General features: G+C 38.7%; 3 protein-coding genes across 3 annotated transcripts; all 3 read right to left on the bottom strand.

The window, feature by feature from the left end:
* Nucleotides 1-11,364: 11,364 nt before the first annotated feature.
* UCRPA7_3277 (putative pectinesterase family protein) lies at nt 11,365-16,150 on the bottom strand (the record flags this gene model as incomplete). Its single annotated transcript, XM_007915773.1, has 10 exons — nt 11,365-11,368; nt 11,432-11,472; nt 11,527-11,585; nt 11,772-12,231; nt 12,697-14,518; nt 14,724-14,806; nt 14,872-15,400; nt 15,753-15,791; nt 15,844-15,968; nt 16,112-16,150. The coding sequence occupies 10 exons, from the start codon at nt 16,148-16,150 to the stop codon at nt 11,365-11,367; spliced, it is 3,201 nt and encodes a 1,066-aa protein (XP_007913964.1).
* Nucleotides 16,151-18,570: 2,420 nt separating this feature from the next.
* On the bottom strand, nt 18,571-20,252 carry UCRPA7_3276 (putative maltose permease protein; the record flags this gene model as incomplete). Its single annotated transcript, XM_007915820.1, has 3 exons — nt 18,571-18,777; nt 18,882-19,186; nt 19,769-20,252. The coding sequence occupies 3 exons, from the start codon at nt 20,250-20,252 to the stop codon at nt 18,571-18,573; spliced, it is 996 nt and encodes a 331-aa protein (XP_007914011.1).
* Nucleotides 20,253-24,910: 4,658 nt separating this feature from the next.
* Nucleotides 24,911-26,029, bottom strand: UCRPA7_3275 (putative hydroxyacid oxidase 1-like protein; the record flags this gene model as incomplete). Its single annotated transcript, XM_007915814.1, has 1 exon — nt 24,911-26,029. One exon carries the CDS (start codon nt 26,027-26,029, stop codon nt 24,911-24,913), a length of 1,119 nt encoding a protein of 372 aa, XP_007914005.1.
* Nucleotides 26,030-26,734: the final 705 nt, after the last annotated feature.

Here is a 26,734-nt window from a genome sequence, read left to right as displayed (position 1 = left end):
TTTATACTTTAATAAAATATTCTTTTTTAATATATTTAATTATATAAAGATTATAACTATATAAAATATAAAATAAAAATATATTAATTAAATTATAATAATTATTATTATAAGTAAACTTATATTATAAAGTAGCTAAATCTAGATATTTTATAGTTTTATTATAAACGTTTATAAATATTCTTTTAAAATCTAATAAATTTATTTTATTTACTTATTTATTTAAAGATAGAAAGTAGTAGATAATTATCAAACAATCTTTCTTACTTATATAAAGTTTTTTTAAAATCTACTTATAAAGAGAAAGTTTTTATTACTAACAATACTTATAGAAAATCTAAAATAATATTTTATATACTTATATAATAGTTATATAATTATAAATATAATTATTATCTTTTAAATAATTATAAATATAGCTAACTTAATATATTTATTTATAATTATTAGAATAAAATTATATATTATTTTATTAACGTTTATATTATTAAATAAGCTAATAATAAAGTTAATATTAATTTTTTTTTAAAAAAATACTTAAATAAAGATAATAACTATAAAATATTATAAAAATTATATTTAAATCTTCTTTTTCTTTAGTATATTAAATATAAATTTATATATTATTAAATGTTTATAGTTAGATTTTATAAATAAAACTTATAGTTTAGTAGTTTAACTATCTTACTTTAGTTAAAATAACTTATTTAAGTATTATTATAATATTATCTTAAAAGCTTTAGTTAAAGTATTCTTTAAGCTAGAATTATCAAATAGTTTTTATAAAAGAGTATATTATTAAAATTTATATTATAATCTTCTTTTATTCTAGCTTTTTAGCTAGTTATTTTCTTTAGTAAGATAGTATTATTAAACTTATTAATTTTAATTAAAACTTTATAGAAAATTAAACTATCAGCTTTTTAACGCTAGTATATAAACTATCTATATAATGTTAAGAAAGTATAAAGATAATACTTTAAGCTTATATATTTACTAATATAACTAAAAAATTAATATTCTTAATATTATATATTAAAAATTCTTAAGCTTTATAATATATAAAACCTATATTTTTATATATAATAAAAAGTAAAGTAAATATAAAAAAAAAAGGTTTTATAGTTAAAGATAATATAAATATAAATAAAGAAAAAAGTTATATAAAGAAAAATCAATAATATATTTAATATTATAATAATTATAAAAAGCTTAACTATAATATATAAATATATTAATTAAATATAAAAATATTTAAAGATAAAGATTTTAAATAGTTTTAATTAATTTAAATTACTATAATAAAAATAACTTATATAAAAGTAATATAATATATTATTTATTATATAAATATAAAATTTTTTATTTAAAGATAAATAAAGCTTTTAAATATATTATATAATTTTATAACTTATTAAATAAATATTCTTTTAATAAATTAAATAGTTTTAATAATTAAAATTATCTTATATTCTTTAGTTTAAATTAATAAAAAAAATAATATTATTATTAACATTATAATATAATTTATAAGTAAGTAAGCTATCTAAGTAAGTAGGCTACTTTTTATAACTTTCATTATAATTAAATATAATTATATAATAATAATCATAAATATCAATTTAAACTATTTAAAATCTAATTCTTTAGTCGTCTTTATAACTTTTTGATAAGTATATATATTATATCTAATCTTACTATAATTGCTATAGCGTTAACTATCTACTTTCAACTATTATTATAAACTATCATTTTTATATATTTTTTACTTTAACTATATATTTATATCCTTTTTAGCTAGAATATTCTTGACTTTATTTATAATAAGAGATTTTCTAAGCTAAATATATGTTTTTTTTATCTTTTAGTGTTTGCTAAGTATCTTATTTATCTAATAAAGAATCTAAACTTTAGATTATAAAGAGCTATCTTATATATTATTACTTTCGCTTTCTTTATAATATAGTCTATAATATTATAAAAATATATTAAAAAGTTATTTTAATAGATGATAATATTACTTTTAATAAAAGTAGACTATAGATTAGCTTTTATAATATTATATAATATTAAAGAAACTTAAATATTAGTTTTTATCAAAGGAGGTTTTATAAGCGTTAGAGTCTATAACTTTATATTTAGCTTAAATATAATCAACTTTAGATTATAAAGTATTAAACTAGCTTTTTTAAATCTAGTCTTAATATTACTTTCTATAAAAATTATAAAATAAACACTTTTAAATATATTAAAAAACTTAACTTTAGTTATATAGTTAATATATGACTTTATAAAAGTTTTTATTTTTTGATTATATATTTGTTTTAATAAATTAAAGTATATAATATTAAGTAGCTAAAGTAAATAAGATAAATAAAAAGATATAAAGATTATAATAATATTATAACTCTTATAGAATATATCGAACTTAGCTAATATATGACTCTTATAGCTATTAATTACTAACATTCGATATATATTGTTTATATAATTGATAATATATTTTTTAAAATATTTTATTTAATTTAGATTTATTTAATTATCAGTTTATTTATTATTGATAGACTTTATAATTTAATTATAATAAAGGCTATTTTTTATAGTTTAGTTTATAAGATAGTAGATATTTTTTATTATAATATATAATAAAATATACTATCTATTTATATAAACACTTTAGATTATTATAGTTTATTTCCAATTGTTAGATTAGATTACCTTTACTTTATCATTCTTTTTAGTATATATAATTACTATTGATAAGATAATAATATTTATTATAAACCTAGTCTTATCAAAGTTATATAAAGATATATTATGAATACTATATTTTGTCCTTATATTTTATACTAATAAAATTTCTATATTACTTCGTTTGTTAGAATATTAACCTATACTTTGCTTCGAAAACTTACCCTCTTTCCTTTGACTTTTAGAAATTTTCCCTACGATAGGTTTGATATTTTAGGTTATAAATAATTTATTTAATAGCTAGAGAATAAAGGAATAAAGCGTTAATATCTATCTATCGCCTAATATTTAGTAGCCAAATATATCCTTAGCTTTTATATAGCTAGAGATTCTTATACTATATAAGAATCAATATAAGAATCTTATGCTAAGTATACTAATTATCATATAATATCCTTATATTTTAATAAAGGGTTAATTTAAGTAAAGTTCTTTATAAATTATTAACTTTATATAATTATAATTTTATATTTATATAATTAAATTACTTTACTAACTTAATACTAATAAATCTATTAACTTAATAGTTATCTTCTCTCTTATCTTACTAATATTATTGAATATATATAATAGCTATTATAGCTACCTTCTTATCTACTTTTTATAGTCTATTATCTTTGTTTATATTATCTTAATAAGAGAATTATAATAAATATAATCTTATTTAAAAGATAGATTAAATATTAATTTCTTTAGCTTTAATATTTAAAAGATAGTTATATATAATAATCTTATTATAAACTTTTACTTTAATATATTATAGATAACTTTAGAAAATATAACTTTTTATAACTTATAGATAGTAATTATATACGATATTACTAAAGGAAACTATATATAACTATATATCTTACTTTTAACGATAAAGTTCTATTATATTTATAAGATAGATACTATCATTTAACCTACCTTATTCTATAACTTATATCTTTCTTTTATAATATATAATAGTCTAATATATTTATTAAAGATAATTATAAATACTTATAATAAATCTTTTAGAAAGTTTATACTTATAGTCTAGCCAATATTATAGACTATATTCTATACTTTATTTATTAAGCTAACTATATTCTAAAGATTATAAATAAGTATTATCTATACTTTAATATATACTAGAAAGCTTTTAAAAAGGTTTTTAATATTCTTTAAGTTTATCTTATCTATACTTTTACTTTAGTTAATAGTTTAAATATAAATAGTTAAATTGTTAAGTAAGATTATATAATTATAATTATAAGTATTAACTTTCTCTTTTATAAGATAGATATAAATTATATCTTTAAAAACCTTTTACTTTTTAATAATTAAGTTAACTATATACTTAGACGATAATAGCTTTTATAATATAATAAATAATTATATTTACTATAGTTTAAAAAGAGTCTAATAAAATACTATTTAGTCTTTACTTTACTAACGCTAGATTGTCTTTAAAAAGATAAACTAGTTGAAAGTATAATATATATTATATTTAATAATTTTACTATCTTTTATAAATATATTATACTCTATATAAATTAGCTTATTTAAGACTAAAAGAAGCTAAAAAAAGTTGTTTATTAAAAGTATATTAATACTATTAAAGAACTTATCATTATACTTTAAGAAGATTTTTCTTAATTATCAGTCAATCTACTCTAAAGTCTTTAAGCTTAATATACTCTTTTCGTTGATAATAAGATATCTAACTTTTATAAATATATACTATAGTAAGTTTAATATACTAAGCCTCTTTATCAAAAGACGATAGTTTCTATCGATAAAAAGGTAAAATAAAGAGTATAAAGTTTAGCTATTAATTTAATTATTAGCTATACTAATAAAAGCTATAAAAAAGATTAAAAACTTTCTATTTAAATAAACTTACTAAAAATAAAAAAAAAAGTATACTAATTATATATAACTTACTTATACTATCGTTACTATCGACTTAAAGGAAGATTAAGTCAACTTTTAGCTATTGTCAGTAGCTTATAAAAGTATTATATACTAGCTACTACTCTTTATTTAGTATCTTCTAAGCTTTAAAAAGTATATCTTTAATATTATTTGTCTTTAGCTAGTTACTCTTTAGCTTATCTTAATACTTACCAACGCTAAATTCCTTATATAAGTATTTTATAATATATAATATCTAATTATAATTGATATTTATATTCTATCATCCTAATAAATCTATCGTCTTTTCTTTTAGTTAAAGCTTAAAGACTATTCTAACAATCTTTTATCAATCTTTTAAGCTAATATCTTTATCAAATAATTCTAAATAAAACTTATCTTTATCAGCCTTTAGGTTAGATACTTTAATATCTTTATAGTAATTATCCTTATAGATATAATACTTTTTATAATATCTATAGATAATAATATAATTGTTAAAATATATATTATTAGTATTAAAGAATTTATTATAATTATAGTAAAAGTAATTGAAAAAAAGCTTAATATAATAAAAGTCTAAAAACTATATATAATCTAAGATCAACTTATATTATAGAAAGTAGTATAATATTCTTAGCCTTACTAAAACCTACCACTCCTTTTAGTTACTTTCGTTAAAAGACTTATAATTTTACTACTTAAAGAACTAAAAGTAGATAATATCTTCTATATCTTTAAGCTAGTCTAAATACTTTTTATATAATATCTTCTTCTCTTATATAACCTTATCTACCTTAAAAAACTCTAGTATATAATTATATCTATTTGATAGCTAATAGTCTATACTTAAGATTATATAACTATTTTTATATAATAATAACTTTAAAAAGATATAATATATTTTTTATATTAAATAGTCTCTCTTACTAATAAGTTTGTTTATTATCTTTAACATAAAAGATAGTATTAAGTTCTTATCTAAAATATAAAAAAGAATAAACCTAATAATCTATATATATATATTAGTTTATATTTTAATCTTACTATAGTATTTAATAATATAGTTGATAATAGCCTTCTTTTTAATATATAGAAAGAAGTCAGTATTTATAAGCTAGTAAAAAGTTATTAGTAAGTTAAACTAGTTTAAATAAATATTATTTTATATAACCTTAAAAGATCACTATATTTTTCTAAAACACTTAATCATCTCTACCTTCTTATAGTAAGGATAGAAGAATAGAAAATAGTATATTAGCTTTAGTGATTCCTTACCTACCTATTTAGCTTAGATAATAGCTTTCTTATTTATCTATAGATAGTAAGTCAACAAATAATAATAATGTTAACAATAGTTGACAATCTAAGATAGCTACTCTTAAATAATCTTTATATTATTTAAAACGATATTTAAAGAATTATTATCGTCTTTACTTTAACTAATCTTCTCAAACGTTAGATTTTATACTAACATATAATAGCCTTAAATATATGTAAACTCCTTCTACTATTTAACATTCTTTATATCAGTTGCTAGACTAGCTTTAAATTAGTAGAAGCTATAGTTATAATTATTATCCTATCCTTACCATTTATATTAATACTAATAATTCAAAAGATTAAATTTTTAAGTTAGAATTATCTTCTAAAATATATAAGACTAGATATAAAAATACTATAATATAATATATAGATTTTTTCTAAACAATTGTTAAGAAAGAGTCATATATATTAGCTTATCTATAGTTTACTATCACTTAAACTTTAATATATATTAATATAAGCTTTATCAATATAAGTTAGCTAAACTTAGTATAATAAAGACGCTAGAAATACTAAGATAATATATAAAAGACTTATACTTTTACTATCGATAGTACTAATAAAGCTAGATTCTCTTAATTATACTAACAAAATGGAAGATTTAGTTTAAGATAGTTTATATCTTAAAGTATTTAAAATCTTCTAATACCTTCTATAGGTTAGCTTTAGTTAATATAGTCTACTACTATTTATTGACAAAGTATCTACTATAATTATATATCTACTAGCATATTAGTATATTTAGTATAATATAATAAAACATATGATAGTATATAAAGCAATTATCTTTCTACTTTATTATATACTTTAGATAATCTTAATATAATATACCTTATTATCTTAGCTAAATAAAGTTAGTTAAACTTTTAAAGAATAGGCTAAGATAGACAAAGAATAAGAAAGCTTATAACTAGTTAAATTTACTTAAAGGTATATAGTATATACTTAATATCAGAAGATAGTAGACATCCTCTAGACACTAAAGCTTTAGCGGTAGCTACTTATCATTCTTTATATCCTTATTATCAAGCCTACCTTATAATAACCTTTAAGTCTTTTATAAGAATATTTAAGATTGTCGCTTTATCGTATACTTAGTTATCTTCGTTTAATATATCTTCTTCTATAAGTCTTTAATCAATTTATAGCTTATCAAAGCTTTCGACTTTATAGATAGTCAACTTATTAAAGATACTATTATCTTTTAGTAGCTAGCTTAAGTTATCTTTAACTAATATAAAGTCTTTATAATCTAGATAGTTACTAGCTAAGAATATAAACTATATAGAGACTATCTACCATCTAATATAAAACCGCTTATAAAACTGATAATCTATAGCTAGATCTTAGGTAAAGTTCTTAAGATAAAGAATGACAATATTTAAGTCTCTTAATAGTAAGAAAAGCTCTTTATATATCTTACTTACATTATAAAAAAAGTAGATAATATGACTATAATACTTATACTACTAACTATAAACCTAAAAAAAAATAGATTAGGTTAGCTAAATATATAAATAATAAAAAAAACGATAGTAAAATAAGATTATTATAAATATATTTATAAAAATGTAAACTTTTATAATAATCATCTCCTTTATAAACTTAAAAGTAAGTAAGAAGTTAAGTATATTATCAAAGTTAAAGTAATTAATAATAAAATAGAAGAAAAGCTTATTAAACTATTTTTTATCATTTTTATAATAATAATATTTATAAATTCTATTAGCTAAAAGTTTAATATCAAACTATCATCAATTATAGTATAGATACTATTATATTTACTTCTTTATCAATTCTAAATCAAACTTATACTTAATAGCTATATTATCTAATGTTAGAGAAGATACTTAAAGATTATCATTAAAAGTAGATAGTAGCTTATTAAATTCTCAAACTAGCTAGTCTTTTTGTAAGCGTTTAATAGTATATCTTAGCTTAGATAGTCTATTATAAAAGTAAGGAAAAGCTGGCTCTTTATAAAAGTATTTTTATAAATATAGAGAAGTATTTAAATTAAAGAGAGGGTATATATATAATCTACTTTTTTTTCAATATAATATTTCTACCTTTACTATCATTATAGCTACTATTATATTATCAATAGCTTTAAGCTTATTAATATTATTATTATTAGATTTATTATATTATTTAATTTCTTACTTAGTAAGTATACTTAATCTAAGTGTTTATAAAGGATCTTAGCCTTTATAATACTAAAAGTAATACTTTCTCTATATTATAGCTTATTATTATTAAGTAGCTATGATAGTAAGAGTATCATCATCTATTATATTCTTAAGATAATATCGCTTACTTAACATCTTATATATAAAATTCTATTACTTTATGATAGACTTATTTTCTTCCTTTAGTACTATAGTTATTAGCTATTTTCTGTCAACAATCTTATATATCTTTACTATTCTTACGATTATAATAGTCTTTTGTTTATAGTATGTTAGAAAGATATCTAAAAAAGATATTTGTCTCTTACCCTCTAGTTTAAATCTTGCCGACAACTAAGGTAGGTTACAATAGTTTTAGAACCATTATAAAGATAAAAAAACTGATTTCTAGCCTATTTAATATTATAGCGATTATAAATCTATATCGCTATTTCTAAAGAAAAGAGAAAAGGGGAAGATTAACTATAAAAAGATAGATAAAAAGGTAGATAAGAAGATAGATAAGAAGGTAGATAAAAAGGTAGATAAGTATGAAAAAAGTTATATAGTAGAGAATTTAGGTTAGAAGGTTAGTATTAGAAGTAAACAAACTAAATTATATAACGATAGCAAACGTAGTAAAAACTATGTTTGGTTTAAGTGATTGTATATTATTATAAAGCTATAGAGTCTAGTTAGCCAATTGATCCTCTATACAAATTTGCTAGCTTAAAGCGTATAATTATATACTATAATTTCCTTAAGTTTGGCTATAATATTGTCCTCTAGATAGGATAAACTATATCTTAATTTTTTCAAAATCTTTATAAAAAGTTTGTTGATAATTATAAATATAATTAAAATATAATTAAAATATTAGTTATTGTTTTATAAAGTTGTTTATCTAATACTTTCTAATATATTATATACTATATTTTATTAGTAGAATATTTACTATATTTTTAATATTAAAGATTTAAAAGAAAAACCTTTAATTAATTTTATTTAATATATATATAAAAATAATATTCTCTTTTAATTTCGTCAGTTTTATTAAATTAGCTAATAAATCTTATCGAAAGTGTTAGCTATCTAATCTAGCTTATAATATAGTATAAAAAACGTTATAAGCTTTAGCTATAACTTAAATACTTTATTTTTTAGATTGTTTAATAGCTTAGATAGCTAAGATAATTTAGCTTTTAACTAAAGTAGATTCTATTGTTTATTATAGAGAAATTCTATATTAAATAAGTAAGATAGTAGTTTAAGTGGAAAGTAGCTTACTTACTTAAGTAGCTTACTTATTTATAAACTATATTATATAAAAGTTAAAATATAAAAAATAATAAAAAATATATAAAATTATTATATATATAAAGTAATTATAAACTATATTAAACTATATTATATTAATAACTACTTTTAACTTTATTTATAAGCTACCTACCCTCAATTTTTAGCCTACCTACCCTCGACTTTTTATCGTACCTACTCTCGACTTTTTTATCATACCTACTCTCGACTTCTTAGGCAGAGAAGGCAGTGCATGAGAACAGCCCGAGCGCCACCAGGCCAGCAAATACGATAATTTCGTCTCTGTTCCACTTCGTTGTACCTGGTGAGACGATGCCGATAGTACTAGCGGAGTCAATACGTCTAATACCGTCTAAAGAGGGACGGCACCGGCACCGACGGGTCGCTTTGGAGAGAAAGATGGGCGAAGCCGCCAGCAGAAGCCACAACGCCAGGAAGGGTCAGGCTCTCGGGGGACTTGTGCAGCCACGGCCGGCCGAGAGACGGGGGCCTCCTCTCTCTCATCGTCGTCACCGTTCTTCTCTCCACCGGTCTGTGCAACGTCATTGATAGTGGTCTCACCAGTCATCTCCATGACTGGAGCAGCCTCATTGGGCTCGTGTAGCCCTGGTATCAGAGCCCATCGCAGGGGTGTTTGTCGCAACGGGCGGGCTGGGCCGCGCCGCCACTGTGAGGTTGACCTCAGTTGGAATGCCACTCACGGGCGGGTCAGTAGGGCGCGCCGACATGGTGAGGTCGTCGTGATTCGAAATGCCACTGCCAACAGATGTGTCGGCAAGCAGCGACGCCGACACCCCTGCTCGGAGGATGACCGCCTCCGGGAGAGTGATACCGCTTGTATCATGGAGAATGGTTCTCTTGTTCCTTGAAACGGTGACGACACCGGGCCGATGACGATCGACACGGGCTCTCTGTCACTTATCGTCTCCTCTCCCGCTTCAAGGAGAACGACGACGTTGCTGACGATGGAAAGGTGATGACAACGGCAACTTTCCCGAGACCAGCGTCTCGTCCCTTTGTCGGTTCTTCGCCGCCGCTTCGACGGTGACGGTGATGGTGAGCCAGCCGAGAACAAGGTTGACAAGGACAAGTACGACAAAGACCAGACTCATAACGATGCTGCCGCCAGAAACAGCAAAGTCCTTGAGAAGGCCTGCGGTGCTACCACTGTCGAAAAGGGGTGATCTTGCCGTCACTAGGAGAACAGGAGCAGCGCTGGAGAGGACGAGCAGAGACAGTCGTCTCCTTTCTTGTTCTATCCTCTTAAGACGAGGGGGCTGATCTTGCCGATGGGGAAGTCAAGCTCTCGAACTCAACCATGCTGGTGATGCCAATGGGAACGGGAACGAGAAGGGCTCTGAGGAGAACTGTGACGATGGTGTAGAGGAGGAAAAAAAAAGTCCTCGGGGACGCGTTGTGATGTTTATATGCCATCCTGCGGCGGGGCGCCTGCTGTTGCTGAAAAGAATGCTCGCATCATCAGGGGCAGTGCCAGTGGCAGTCCTGCAATCGCTAGAAAGAACGATGGCGTAGAGGGAGGGAGAGAGAGAGCCGTTCCAGGGGCCGACAACAGCCTTAGAAAGGGCGATCGTGCTGTCGGCAGGGGAGGCAACTGCAGCGCTGAAGGAGGAGCCATTGCCGCGCGTAGAAGATCATCCAGGTTGTGGTCCAGGCTAGTCTCAGCACCATGAGAAGGGTGGTGGTCAGCGTGGTGCCCTTCTGTAAAGGCCATCGAAGGTTAGGGGGTGTCGCAAAAATCGATGGCGCTGAAACCACTATTGAATGAGGGGCCTCCAGGGGCCTTGCCTCGGGCTACAGGGGGCTTCGCCGTAACTTACAGAGGCCCCTCCGGACGTCCTTACCTTGCCTAAACTGCCCCCCTAAGGAGCCAACAGTAGCGCTGTAGGATTGTGAAGAACAGTTACCTGACCGATATCATCAACCCGTCAGGCTGGAAGGTTTGGGGGACCACCAGCCCGAATACCGACCATATCACCTTCGCCGAGTTCAATAATTCTGGCCCGGGTAACTGGGAGAACAATGCTGCAGCTCGAGTTGCCTGGCAAAACTGTACCTTGCTTACCAGCGACACGTATCCGCTTGCGACAGTATGGACAGCACCGATTGGATCGACCTCACGTACTGGGACAGCATTGTCACTCCAGTGCCAGCAACTTCGTCCACTGGTGGCTCTACGAGCACAACTTATGATGGCAACCCCCCTTGGCACGCAAAGGCACAGTCACAGTCACGGTCACAATACTCACCGCGGCGCGTGGGCCTTCCGCGTCGCCCACAAGCCCACTTTCCCCAACCTACCCACCTTACCTTCCACCCTCCACAACACTTGTGCCCCACCCCACCCCACTTGCACTTGCATCAGCTCCTGCACAGGCAGCACAGTGTAGCTTGCTTCGTAATACTGGTATCCTGTCTTTTCGCCGGTGAGCAGGGTGTCTTGCCAGCCGATGAAGGAGCAGCCGTAGAAGCCGATATGGTTCCCATAGATACTAGCGGCCAAGGTGACGTAGCTTGATTGCGAACCGTCCAAATTGTCAGAATTAATGACATTAATGTTGTACATGCTGATCTTTGTGCTGCCTGTCGCGATAGTGGCAGTTTCGGCGTTGCTGTGACCGGTGGGAAGGGGGCTGACAGATAGACCCCGAGCATTCGTGATTGTGACGGTATTTCCCACGTATGTCTGACCAGGATTGGCTTCAGTGTAGCCTATAATCATAACTGGGCCAGACTTGAGACGGAAGGCACCTGCTCGTTGTATGTTCCGCTGTACATGAAGATTATTTGGGTACTCGAATCGCTCGGGAGGCTCGCCAACGCAGCCGTTAGGTTGCTGTATGAACCCTCAACGGACCCGCCAGGTGAGACAAGGACAGCGCCTGTGGGAGGGACCGTGCCACTGGTTGGGTGTGCCCAAACGGCAGCCCCTGAGGACTGTGTCGGCGTGGCCGTTGATGTAGGCGTACCACCACCCAAAGTGAAACTTGGGACATAGTTATAGGCCGTCATGTCGATCCAGTCCGTAGTACCTAGGAAAGAGCTCAAAGTATAAGATGAAGCTTGCGTTGCGGTGAGGTTTGTAGCGAACGAGACTCGCGAAGAGCTCCAGTTGCCGGGACCGATATTATTGTATTCACCAAAGAGCACATCCTAGATATTAAGTTAGAATTGACGTTTTACAATGAATTTTGAAAAGAAAATAGTAGTCTTCGCGCTCAGAAAAAGTACGTACCGAAGTTTGTGGGCTGCTAGTGGACCAAATGTGCCATCCCTCAGCGGCGATATGCTTGTCCAAATACGAGTTCATATACACAACGATGGCATACTGAGACCACGGACGACCCAGATAAGTCGTTCCAGTTGATGAGCCATACGAACTGGTGTATGTAACGTAGCAAGAGTCGAAAACATAGCCGCCGGGCCACACATTGGTCGGACGGTTCTGGGCAGTGATATATCCAGCAGTATTGCTTGCAATGTAACACTGATGGAAGTAGGCCTTGGAATATCCAAAAATATAGTCAATGCTGCCCTCAATATAGCAGTTACTGAATAGCTGAACACCTTGGTTGGCAAGGAGGGTGTCCTGGAAGCCTTTGAAGGAGCATCCGTAGGCCGCCATATTTTTGCCGTAGAAGTCGGCCGCTAGCGCGGCGGTATTCGATGTCTGAGGATAGGTATTGGTGAAATCAATGTTATAGAGAGCTAAACCAGAGCCGTCGGTCTTTTTTGCGTTGATTACAGGCGTGAGTTCGTTCTGGTTGGCGCTGGTGAGGACACCATATTTGAACTGAATTGTCACCAAGTTTTGAGAGTAATCGTTGGGATAACTCGTCTCGCCCCGCAACGTGACCATGCCAGTGCGATTGACCCACACCTGCTCGTTATAAGTGCCAGCTAAAATGTAAATGGTATAGGCTTTCCCGTCGCTGGGGAGGGCCGCCACCGCAGACATCACGGAGCCATATTGGCTACCGGTGGGAGTAGGCGCCACGGTATAAATTGCCGACGCTGAGGTCGCAGTCGTTGCCACAGCAGCTGAAGTTGACGTCGAAGTTGCCGTTGAGGATGTAGAAGAGCTTGTCGTCGCAGTTTTCGAGTAGACAGAATCCGGGAATCCCGAGAAAGGGGCGATGGCACTTGAGTCGAGCCAGCTGACATCTCCTAGAACACTGGCAGCAGAGTAGGACGAGGAGTCAGAGAGCACTTGAACGCTGGAGCTCCTTGAAGTAGTGGATGATCCAGGACCAGTATTGTTTGACTCCACAAAGACAGGAGAAGAGCTTGAGGACGAGATCTTCCACCCGATCGCGGCAATGTGATTATCAAGGTAGGAGTTCACATATGCGACGTGAGCAGTAAGGGAATAATCTCTTCCAAGGTATGTTGCACCCGTCGGCACCGATGAGGACTCGGGAACGACCGCGCAGTGATCAAACACAATCCCCGAGCTGCCAACTGATGTCTGATACTGCTGGGCGGCAATGGTTTGGCCAGTGCTGGTGCTGGTCTCCACAATCTCGGAATTATAGATGTAAGACAGTCCTTGACCCCACACCCAGTCCTGGGTTCCAGAAATCTTGCAGTTAGAGAAGTAGAAGGAGCCGTAGTTCAAGAGCAGAGTCCCCTGAGATGACTCGATGTTGCAGTTATAGAATGCGGCCTTCTTCGCCTTGATCGACACAGCAACCGCCTGATAGTTCGTCGTAGGCGTGTAGTTGTTCTCGAAGTCGATGTTATAGAATGTAATCTGGTTCGTATAGTACTGGGTTGACTGGAATGCGCCAGTGGCGGCGGAACCTCCAGCACTCGACAGAACAGCGCCAGTAGTCCGGATGGTGACGGTGTTTCCGGACCGCACTAACGGGCTAGCCGACTCTCCACGGAAAGTCGTCGCTCCCGTTCTAGCATTAGGAAACACAACCTGCTCATTATAGACGCCGGCTAGAATGTAGATGTATCCAGTGGTCGAGTCGAGCGGCAAGTCCGCGACAGCAGCCGAGATGGTCGTGTAATTGGCGCACGAGCCAGCCGGGCCAACAATACGTGCGGTACTGGGCACCGAAGATGGCAGAGAGCATCCCGTCGCGGTGGATACAGCGCTGGATGAGGTTTGGCTGGTAGAAGAAACATATACCACTGAAGACGATGACGATGTCGAGGTAGAAGTCACTGAAGAGCTCGTGCTCGAAGAAGTCAATGTCAATAGTGTCGTGGCTTGGGTTGAACTGGAGCTGGAGCTCAGGCTCGAGTCAGAACTCGAAGTTGAACTTGAGATTGAGCTTGAGGTCGAGCTGGACGTTGAGCTTGATGTCGAGCTTGAACTGGAGCTTGAACTTGAGCTAGTAGTAGAACCGCTTCCTTGGGCTGCCTGTGCTGCGTCGCTAGCCTGAATGGTGCTCAACACATTCGGGTCAATCCATGTAATGCTAGTGGTTGCAACAGAAGGGTAGGCGTTCGCAAAGAAGTTCGCTAGTCCGTAAGGTGCCAGCTGTGCCGCATCTGTGACCAATTTCACATATGGAGAGCGAGAAGCCTGGTTGTTCTGATAGCTACCAGCTCCCGTGGTCAGGTATTCGAAGTAGGCGTTCAACGTATTCTGTGTGACTGTGTCAACGTGGGCACCGGTTGCAGCAATGAGACTGGCTAGAGCCGTGTTTCGGTACACAACAACAGAACCAGCTCCATTAGCAGAAGCCATGTACACATAGGTATTTGTCGTTCCAGCCTTTTGTATGACAGAGCAGGTGTCGAATACAATTGTCGAGTTATATTGAACTGTTCCATAAGTAGCACCCTTGTTATAGACCAGAAGAGCGTTCTTGCTCGTAGCCGTGATGGTCGAGCCGTAAATATAGAGCGAAGGGTAAGTAGATATGACCTTGTCCGCTGCCTCAAGATAGGAGTTCGCGATGAGACCCGATGCGTAGTTGCTGCTGATGCCGAATGTCCCCTGAGATACAAATTGGCAAGAGTAGAAGGCATTTTGAGATCCACGGAGGTAAACAGTGCCTGCTGTAGAAGTGGCATTTGTGTTGAAAAAGTTGATATTCTTCCAGGCAAGACCTTTGGCGGCCACCGAATAAGAAAGAGGCAATCCGGTGTTTGATGAGATTGTCACCAAGTTCGAGGAATAATCATCTGAGTTGCTGGACTCTCCTACAATAGTCACCGCCGCAGTAGCTTGAATCAAGACAGTCTCCGTATATGTTCCAGCCTTGATGGTGACTGTGGGAACTCCATGGCTCTGGGCGTACAGGATGGCGGCACCAATTGCCGTGTACTGACCACTTCCGTCCGTGGCAACTGTCACGGCAGATGATGAGGCTATAGATATGCTCATTAGCAGAATCCTCGCAAGGCGCTAAGATCGACATACCACTCGATGTCGAGCTCGTCGAGATAGAGCTGCTTGATGTTGATGTGCTCGTCGGTATTATGTAAGACGAGGTGCTCGAAGTTGTGGCACTCGAAGTAAGAGAAGAATCGGTGCTGGAGCTTGAACTTGAGGCTATAGTAGCGCGAACGTCAACATCAGCGTTTTGCGATACAACAGAGACGGAAGGGGCGCGCGCTCGGCAAGCTTTGACGGCTGGTGAAGTGACGACTGAGGTAATCGCACCTTGTTCTGCGATGCTCTGGCCCACAAGGAGCAGCAGCAAGAGGGATGAGAGCATCTTGGCCATCGTGACTCCAGACCACCTTGCCTACTCGTTCCAATCTCAAATCGTGCCGGAGCAGAGAAGCATCACCGGTAGATAGAATTTCGCGACATGGGAACACGGGGTGATCATATAACCAAGAACCGCCGTCTCGTTAGCCCGCCACCAGGGGTCCATGATCGGTGAGATCCGGCTGTCAGGGCCAGCAGCTGAATGACGCCAATCGAGGCCCGGGGTCCAGATTCAGATCGACTTCGACAATTTTCGAGATCTGTGCAAGCTGTCGTGATACAGCTAGCCCCTGTGGGTCCCAGCTTGATATACAGAGGCGAGATCAATCGATGTCCTACCATATCACTGCGATATCCCTGCAGCCTTACTCAGAAGCGCCGAGCCAGTGGTCTAGCTTGACAAGATGGGTTAGTTCATTTTGATCAATTGAGCAGCTTCTTTCTGAAGACACTTGAATAGCGTCGCGAGACCGAGGTTTGGGGTACATGACAACTACTGCATAGCTGGCTGAAGTAGACAGGGTTAGGCTCATAGATGGACCACAGGACCACGAACTACTGTAAGTAGACGCGACTTTCGGTTCAAAAGCATACGTGGCATATCATCATACTTAGATGGGCAATCTGAGGTACACCGTACTTCTTCATCAGGCCCAAATAAGCGCCGCTTGTGTATCACCCCTGAGCGGGATACGTAGCGGCTGCTCTGTCATGACAGTATTTACTTCTTCACATAGCTCAAATCACCGCACAAAGTACTGACAATCATGAAATTTGCGTCAGACAAGAAAAAAAGTCAAGGAGGCAATCGACATGCAGAAAGCTAGAACGGTCCAGCAGCTAGAGGTCTGCGTGGCCAGGAGAGCCGATCGAATCAATAGTTTCAAGGCTAGCATGACACTCCACCACGTGTTTTGCGGAGCGATGCGCAATATTCCACCAATGAGATAAGGAACCAGTACACTGGCACCGGGCGCGCTAATCCCTTTAAGCATTTCCACTCCCGAGGCCGTGGGACCGTTGGACCACGGAACCGAGGCGCTAACACGATGCCGTCCCAAATTTTTCTCAGATGCGGCAGTAAATGTGAAGAGCTGGCCGGCCCTGTACCCCAACTGGGCTTGGCCGGTGCGGCTTCGCTTCAGAACGTCGCCTAGCCACTGGGCACGCAACGATGGTCTATTTCAATAGATCGCTCTAGCGCTATCAGCACGTCGATTTGCGGCTGAGCGCTCTGGGAGGACAGGCGAATCTGGCCATCACAGCAGGACGTTCTCGGTAAAGACACTGTCGTATCCAAGCTGAAAGAGAGGCGCGAACAGCCTAGCCAACATCGTCAACCGAGGCAGCCTCTTGAATGCACGACTCGTCATTCATGATGGGCAAAGACACGCAGCGCAAAGATGTGTGACCAACAGAGGAAAATTATCGAGCTTGTATCGCTACTGAGTCCCTGTTCCGGCAGCGACTCATTTTTCCGACCACACGTTTATCACTGCCCGTGCCCACTCCACTTCCCGTGTCTTAGAATCTGCTTACAACTGATGTGTCTCAGACTTTTCGCTTTTGCCAAAATAAACGTCTTATTAGGGAGTTAGGATAAAGAGACGGTAGATTCGAACTCACGATGCCATTTTAGGAGTATCATAGCCGCTTATCACCATTGTCTTAGATATGTCGTACCCACACCACCCCAAGGCGGAGTTGTGTTCCCTACTACCTACCGGCCATTAGGGGCCTCGTGGCCTATTTCGGCGGACGAAAATAATCGTGGCCCACACGGCCAGCCCGTTAATCACCCCATCTTTTCGGCTCTTTGAGGGAAAAATGTGCTATCGCATTCAGCACCGCGCCCCGGCTTCCCCGTGCTATACATCGGTAGCATGTGGAAATTTTTGTAATAGAGTACGGGAGTCTCTTTAATTCGTGCGGCACCAATTATCTAGAATACTTAGGTCGATTGTACGTGCGACTCGCACTGCATTTGTGTTGGCAACCGGCTTCGGCGCACTTATGTGATTTGATGGGTCCTACACCAGCGCTTGCTGTAATTTCATGCAGCTAGAACTGCTTGAAATTATGAAAGCCCACCATTGAGTCTATGTATGGATATGACCAGGGCGCTACAGTGGCGTTTGTGCCGGATAAATCGAGGATTCGGGACCCAACCCCTGAATGAAATTTGTTTGGTTGCTCTATTTATTCATGAGCTGTCCTCTGAAAACATTAGTCTTCAAGTAATGTCGGTTCAATCGCTATTTGCTTTATCTATCGAACGATATTTTCCAAAAAGCACAGCGAATCAGGAGCCTAGAAGACTAGCAACAAAGATGACCTCGATTGCAGCGATAACATCGCTTTCGTATGCGGTCTTCGGCCATACCTCAAATAATGCGACAGCTACAAATCCTGACAGCCCATGTAATTCCATTTTTAAATGACATAGTCTTTAAACTGTTGAGTAGGAACCTTGCGTTCAAACATGATGTCAAGTTCCTCAAATGTGCGACCCTTGCATTCCGGCAGCCGGAAGTACACCCAAATACAGGACAACAGAGAGATGCTTCCATAGATCAAACCCGTCTTGGCACCCAAGTTGGCCTCCGTGCTGTTAAGTAGGTACGGTGAGGCGACATTGTACTACAAGGGATGCAATTAGAATTGGTTTCCTTTGAAAGCTCATCAAATTGGATTTGTGTTCTTGGAAGGAAGAGGGGCTGAAGACAGATTGAGAGTCAACTTACTACAATACCAAGACAGCTATACGCGATAAGGGCAATGGCCACTGTTGGACCTCGGAGACGAGTGGCTGAGGTCTCAGAGAAGATAACATAAGCCACTGGACCGACCGTCAGGAAGTAGATGAAGAACCAAACAATCAACAAGGCTGCCTCGGCGTTGACAATCGCAGGTCGATTAGGAGCTATGCCCATGAAACCGATAAGTAGCATCAAACAAGTCAAGGTGCAAAGACCGCCAAAGTAAAGAGTCCGCCTTCCGAAGCGAGGAATGAGGAAGAAGGAGAGGCAGGTTCCCATAAAACCGAGGGCTGTCATCCCCACGTTCATGTTGAAAGCTTGGGATGTTGGGAAGCCAGCCAACTCAAAGAACACAATTGCATAAAATGGTAGAGATAGACCTGAAAGAATTTGTATAGCCCAAGCCATGGCGGATATTTCCGTGCGTCGAAGATTTGGTCCCTTAAAACAATCCAAATAGCTAGTATTGGTTTGATACTCCTCTTCGCGCTCATTGGTGCGGCGAATCAGTGCAAGCATTTGCTCCGTATCGACCTTGTGGGATCTGCGAATGAGTCTTTGCAGTACTGATCTGGCTTCGTCAATCTTCCCCTGGCGAACCAGCCAATAGGGGGACTCAGGGGCCCAGAAAATGAAGGTGAAGATAATGACGGGCCACATCCACTGAAGTGCGAATGGAATGCGGTATGCCCACTGAGTAGCATTGCTTGAATACCCAGCGAGCACCCCTGATGCGATCAGAATGCCGATTGACCAGCAAAGATTGACGTATGCGGTCAGAATATCTCGTAGCCGAAGCGGACAAATTTCAGATGCGTAAGTTGGAGCGAGGGAGGTAAGGATGCCCCAGATGGTACCACATAGCATCTCACCAACCAATAGGACTGCATTATTTTGGGCAAAGAATGTGATAAAGATGAAGCCGCTGAGGAGAAAGAGACAGAAAATAAGTGTCTTCTTGCGGCCGAACCACTCTGCAACATATCCCTGGATGGCGCCTCCAATAACGCGTCCGACGGGTGAACTCATAGCTAGAGCAGTCTGCCACGGCGCTGCAACAACGTAAGAGTCTTTATAGAGATACCCGTACTTGCGCTGGAAAGCTGGGAGACCATAAAAGTTGGTGATTAGATCCGAGTCGTAGCCGTCCATGATAATACATACACAGAAGAGTACAGACCAGACGACAGCCATGGGGTATGTAGAGAAAGCCTCTGTCACCGAGAGAGTGTGTTCGAGATTGGTAGCTTCGTCCGCGGCAGTCTCGAGGTGTTTGACGTCGGCCACAACGTTGGACTCTTGTCTTTCAAGCTTAGAGTCTTCCGCCATTGTCACGTCTGGTTTTGCGGTCCCCATAATGATTGCTGGAGTAATTAAGTAAGAAAAGACGAATGAGCTTCTGAGTAACTTGCAGTATTGAGCAAGCTGGGTTTGAGCTTTACTCGCCGACGTTTTATAAGCCCTAGATGTACCCCACAGTTACCCCGGATTCCTGTCGGTTATCTAGATGTTCAAAGACACAATCACCTCGCCCGTAAATTATTACTTGATTCACTTCTGTTTCACAAGCTCAAGTTCCTAGGGATTGTGCGTGGTGATTATGGTGCGGGGTTGGTTGTCTTTAGTCAAATCCGATTAGGGAATTTTCTCCTAACAGATACCAGGTCGTATCAAAGCAGCCTCAGTAGGCTAGTAGGACTATGGCTGATAGACAAATGCAGAGGGCTAGCTTATGTATCTGCGAGTAACAGAAGAAGTTCGTTTAATTCAGATTCAAGCAATGCGGTCTTTAACCAATTCTGTCTACAAGCCAAACCGTACGTTGTTCAATATGTTCCGCGAGGTTTGAACTTCAAATACAGCCTGAGTGGTATCACGACTCAACGGACATCCTTCATATCCCCCTTGATGATTAAGTCTCTACTGATAGATCATAATGCCACACTTTTTAGAAAAGCAGCTCTTTGTAAACGATGGCCCGCTTGATCCTTCCGAAGTTGCCCGCCTAGAACCGTCGGACCCCAGCCTCTCACTTGAAGAGCTAAGACAGCGCTTTAAGTCGAACGGCTATCTTTACCTGAAAGGCCTCTTACCCCGAGAAGACGTACTCAGAGCACGGGAAAAGTACTTTGAGTTCCTAGCACCCAGTGGCGTCTTAAAGCCGGGAACGTCTCCTATTCAGGGGATATATGACTCCACGAAGAATATTGATCAGTTTCCGGGCATCGGAGTTGGAAGGGTAGACTCGAGCGCAGAACCTGGCAAACAATCCAGGGACTTTGTTGATCTAGCCATAGACGCCCATGGCCAAGACTGGTACTCCCAGGACCTCTGCAAACATCCCGTTATGCTTGACTTCATGGCCCGCTTCACAAATTGGGCATCTAAAAGCCGACCACTCGAGCGGACTCTATTGAGGAACAACATCCCTAACACGAAAGCCATCGGTGTGCATTATGACCAAATATTTCTTCGTTATGGCGAGCCTACTAGCGTGACTGTTTGGGTTCCAATTGGTGACGTCAGCATCACCGGCGGTGGATTGATATACTTGGAAAATGGTATGGTTATGATCTTGACGCCATATCTAGACCGTTAGAGACTGACTTGTTGCCGTTTCAGGCCATGCCCTTGGTAAAGAGTTTGAAGACGATTTCACAGCTAAATCAAAGGCGATCGGTCTATCAGACGAGGAGGCAAAATCAGCATTCAACAAGAATATGTTGGAGAGTGGTGTCTTGACGGATGGACCGGCAGAGTTCGCACGTACTTACAAGCGCCGATGGCTTGTCACTGACTACAAAGCTGGAGATGTCGTGTTGCATAGCTCGTACATGATCCATGCCTCAACTGTTAACCATGACCCTAACAACGTCATTCGTCTTGCAACAGATTTAAGGTTTGTCGATTCTTCCAGACCATGGGATGAGGTAGGTTCAGGATCCTCTACTTCGGTGGTATATGATCCAAGCTAACAGTAACAACTAGCGGTGGTCCAAGCAATTCAGGGTTGGGGACGGAGTGTAGCCAATAGAAGGGAGAATTCTTCACAGTTGTAGAAAGGAGAAACTTTGTCGCGCTCATTGGCGACACACTCATAGAATCGAACTATTCTTTCATGCGAAATGTACCAACTTAGTATATAAAGAAAGCAGCAATCAACACCAGCCCCACTTGTCATGAAGATAGGCCTGTAAACTAGCCGTTGGCCAAGCCAGTTCCGTGTCCGTTTTGATCAAGATGTCCATCATAGCCCGTTGTTCCTTGTACTCAGAAAAAAGGTCCCCAGCTACAGTCAAAAGCATCGTCAGAATCATGTCATTATCCTCTGGAAAAAAAAAAGAGAGTGAGAGAAATTCTTCAGCTTACTAATTCCGATTACCAGGCTTGCTGTGAACATGGATGGGATGTAGTCAGGATTTGACAACGCAATACCACATACTATTCTAACATGGTCTCGTACAATAGTCTGGATTAACATTAGAAGACATACTAATTCCCTGTGAAGCCAGTCCCGACTTGAGCAAGGAAATGGGTACTGACATTTGTAGCTTCCACAGCCTCAGCGCGACCCGGACCTAGCTGAGGTTTCTTGGGATTATGGGCAACGAGTAGAATTTGGCAGATATAATAGTGCTGATGAGCGGCAACTATTGATTGGGAACGAATGAAGGTTCAAATCAGTGCGCTCTCAATCTAAGATTTTTAGTAGAGCGACTTACTCTGACAGTCATTTAGAAGCCATATCTCTGGAAACACCTGGGCTGCGGATGACTCGCCCCTAGGGCGGTAGAGGAGCGGTTCGAAGTGGGTGGGTTTGGTGTCCATCCACAGCTTGGCTCGGTCGGAAAGTTCTCTCCAGGCTTCAGGGGACTTGGACTCCTCTCCATAACAGTGATTTAAGACCTCAGCACAGAGGACAATGATGTGGAACACTATGATCCAATCATCTCCTTTATCTAGGGATTGGTCCACCTGGATGTATTCTCGCAACAACTGTACTGGTCTCTGGGTACGGAAGGCGATGACGATTTCTTGCCGAAGCACAACCAAGAAAACAGCTTGTCTGATGCCAGACGGATGATGGAATTCCTGTGCCCGCACAAATGTATGTGTTCCCATCAAATGGTTTTCGAAGTCTTGGCCCGCAAATGGTACTGACAGAGAATTCCACTTGAGTTCAAAGTCCCTCCAGTAGATAATATGCTTGGCGACAATGAAACAAGACATACATACCTGATATTTCCTCGTATACGCGCAATATAACAGTAGCAGCGAACAGGGCTGCATCAAGGGCGGCATTGCTTTGGTCAAGAACCGGGATCAATAGCGATAGGCATTCTCGATGATAGCGATCTGCGACGTGTCCATCACGGCCGTTGATAATGCTCATGTGGCGTGCTGATGCTGCAAGAATAGCAAAGAGAAGCGGACGTGACGTTATTGCACATTGTACTACTGAGGTTGCAAACGTATTATGAGGGTCGCAGTAATCGAACTTGATCGGGTTTTAAAGACTGTTATCCCGGTGATGAAACAAGATGAGCTTACCCATTTTGAAAGGTCAGAGACGAAATATCGTAACAATACTGCTTCTTGTTCATCAGCAAGCGGCCAATGGCGCCGGCCGAAGGCCAACGAATCTGGACTTGGTGGCAGCCCCCGTGACGTGCTAGGAGAGTACGAAGTGCTGAACTCCGGGCCGGTAGAGACGGGGCCAGCTGCCGGTGTGTCCACCAACACCGTGCCGGTTTGCTGTGGTGTCCATATTCTGCCATCCCAATCCCGGGACGTGGGAAGAATACTTGACCCTTGAGTTCTACTAACTATGGCATCAGGGGAGGGGGAATTCGGTATCAATGGGTCTAGTGTTATAGGTGGGTAGCCTAGTGTTGTTGGGGTCGTGGGATCTCTATCACAATCATCATCGACTGGAAGATATTCAAAAACGAACTCAACTATTGAAATATTAGTCTCATCAGGATGTGCCTGAATAGTATCACCAAGAATGGAAAGACTTCTCACCGTCAATTGGTGGTGCCACCCACACTTGATCCTCTGCAAACTCGAATTCCGCTTTTGAGTCTGAAATTTGATCCCCTGAATCTTTAGAAACACCGAGAGGATTGCTATGACGAAACGGGAAGGGAACTTCCCGCATGCACTCTCTCTTCAAGAGCAGGCACCGAGCACACGAAGGGAGCTGAGTATCACCTAGACAGGGCCAAATGTCAGCAATGGCTTTCTCTTGAAGCAAATAGTTCAAGTGGAACCTTTAGAAGTACTTGTGCCACAATCTGGGCATGACTTACATCTTGCATGAGCTACTCGGCAAGCCTCACTACCCTCGGAGCACCTGTTAGCACCCTGAACATTCCGGCGCACATGCTCCAGCTGCAACACTTACCAACCGCGTATGAAACGAGGCCGTTGCACGTCCGCCATCGACTTAGCACTTGATCCTCTGGCGAAAACAGAGTGGAGGTAGCATCTATGGCAAACGCCGGACAAATATGCTTGATGGGGAATGCGGGAGACATTGCCACTTTTAATGGTGTTTTATTGAGCTACTAACAATGGGAATTCAGCCCGAACCAAGATTGGCCTGGCTCATCTTGGCGTATCGTTGGTGTGCCTGTCACTCTGTTCACGTGTGTCACCAAATCTCGACCCTTATCCCCGCACTCCTATAGATGCGGGAGGTTTCTCCATGCGGGGGGTTAATTAGTACATAGAAACTAATGAGCCAAAATGGGCGTCATAATGTACGTACAAACCTCACCTCGGTTCCGTCGGCTGCATTTAGCCCGACGGGTACCATCCCCAAGTCTTCCACAAGCAGAAGCTGTTGATTTAGAGGGGACCCTGTCTTGCCTGCCCACTGGGAGTCATCATCCATCGCAAAAGTTGGTCTGTGGGCTAGTGACTACATTGGCACCAGATGTGCTGTATTAGATGAGAGAGTAGATCGTCTTCGACTGGCAATTTTGCCATTACGACGCTGTCTACACTCTCTACAACATGGCTGGCACGATTGGCCTACGGAAAAGACACGTAGAGTTAATGTTCTCAGTTGAAACGCATCCTGCCAGACCCATACAGACCTTCAATTCCTCTCGCAAGATTTCCAGCATGAGCTCCACGCCCCGCTGTCCATCGTAAGACAACCCCCATAACACTGGCCGGCCCATCCACACGAAGTCGGCCCCTAAGGCTAGGGCGCGAAAGACGTCTGCTCCGCGTCTGATGCCGCCATCCAGGTGCACAGGAATGCTGCCATTGACCGTAGCAACAATCTCTGGCAGAGCATCCAACGTAGCTACGCCCCAGTCCAGTTGACGCCCTCCATGATTACTGACAATAATGCCATCGACCTTGTGGTTCAATGCCAGCGCTGCATCTTCAGCTGTTTGAACACCTTTGAGCCATATTTGCATCTTGGTATTAGCCCGGAGCCACGGGATGACTTCGTCCCAAACCAGGCTGGAGTCAATGGTTAGGGAACCATCCCCTTCACTGGAAGAGGCCATATCAGCAGCAAGCTGTGTCCCAAAGCTGATAACTCTCAAGAATCGGGGTAGGGAGGGTCGATTTCGGATCTCGGCAATGCGTCTGCCAACGACAGCAGTGTCAACAGTGAGCATGACCGCCTCAAACCCCGCCTTCTCCACTCGCTCCAGCAGTCTTTTGGTGAACCCCCTGTTCTTGAACATGTAGAGCTGGAAGAACTTGACAGCGCTACTGCCGGCTGTTTTCACTTCTTCGGGAGAGCACACTTCGTCAGGGGCGCCTAGGCTGGTGCCCATTGACACGCCCATTATCGTCCCTAATGTCTTTGCTGCGCGAGCCGTTGCAGCTTCGCCCGCTGGGTTGGCCATCTTGTGCCATCCTGATGGTGCGATCCCTACTGGGATGCTGACTTTTTGGCCCAGCACTGTGGTTGACATGTCGATCTCCTTGACATCGCGCAAGACCCTGGGGCGGATCCGGTATTGGTTGAAAGCTAATGCGTTTTCTCGAACCGTTTGGCCCTCGCCGGCGCCATCCATCCAGTATTCTCGAGTGATCTTATTGACCTTCTTCAAGGCAATGGCCTCAATCTCGGCAAGAGACAAAGGTGAGTCGGGAGCCATAGGTTGCCGGATGACGAGAAGGCTCGTCTGGTTGGTGGTCTTCCTGGTGGACGTAGACCTGGATTACAGGCTCTACTCAGTGTCTTCGGGAACTCGAATCTCTTGAAGATGAGATAAGGCAAATGAAATGCATTCTTAATTTATGACATATGCCTGGACCAACGACACATTCACGAAACACCTTAAAGACCACCACTCTCTCCAAGGTTGAGCTATTAAGTCTGGATACCCGAACGAGGAATTTTGCTCCGGCCTGCACTGTGATCCGCCTACCTTCAATGACATTTTACTGACAAAAGCCCGTTAACAGCATCACCCCGCACTTGACCAGATGACCATACCTCCAGCTCAGGGCTTCGACTAGAAAGGCCCTGTGCATGATCTAGCTCTCGAAGATCAATAAGAATGTGATAGGACAGGAGGCTCTTCTTCGATACTGGCATGTGCGAGCGTAATTCAAGCATCAATGAATTGTGTCAACCCCGATGGCGAATCGTGAAACGCTGCTAGTTACAATTCCCTTTGAACCATTCAACGATAGCTATGCGAGGCTCAAGGAGCTGCAGCCAGGCGTAGAAATCCTTCACTATAACACAAAGGATGTCGATGTTGTCCCCCCAAATATTTGGGCCAAGGCCACCATTCATCTCACCTTATACTTATTCCCCAGGACCCGTGAGCAAGTACCTTCGCTGAAATGGGTGC

This window comes from Phaeoacremonium minimum, assembly GCF_000392275.1.
Source record: "Phaeoacremonium minimum UCRPA7 unplaced genomic scaffold PA7_03_scaffold_265, whole genome shotgun sequence".
Classification (NCBI taxonomy): domain Eukaryota; kingdom Fungi; phylum Ascomycota; class Sordariomycetes; order Togniniales; family Togniniaceae; genus Phaeoacremonium; species Phaeoacremonium minimum.
The sequence above is the reverse complement of the archived record's forward strand: the minus strand, read 5'-3'. Positions and strand labels throughout refer to the sequence as shown.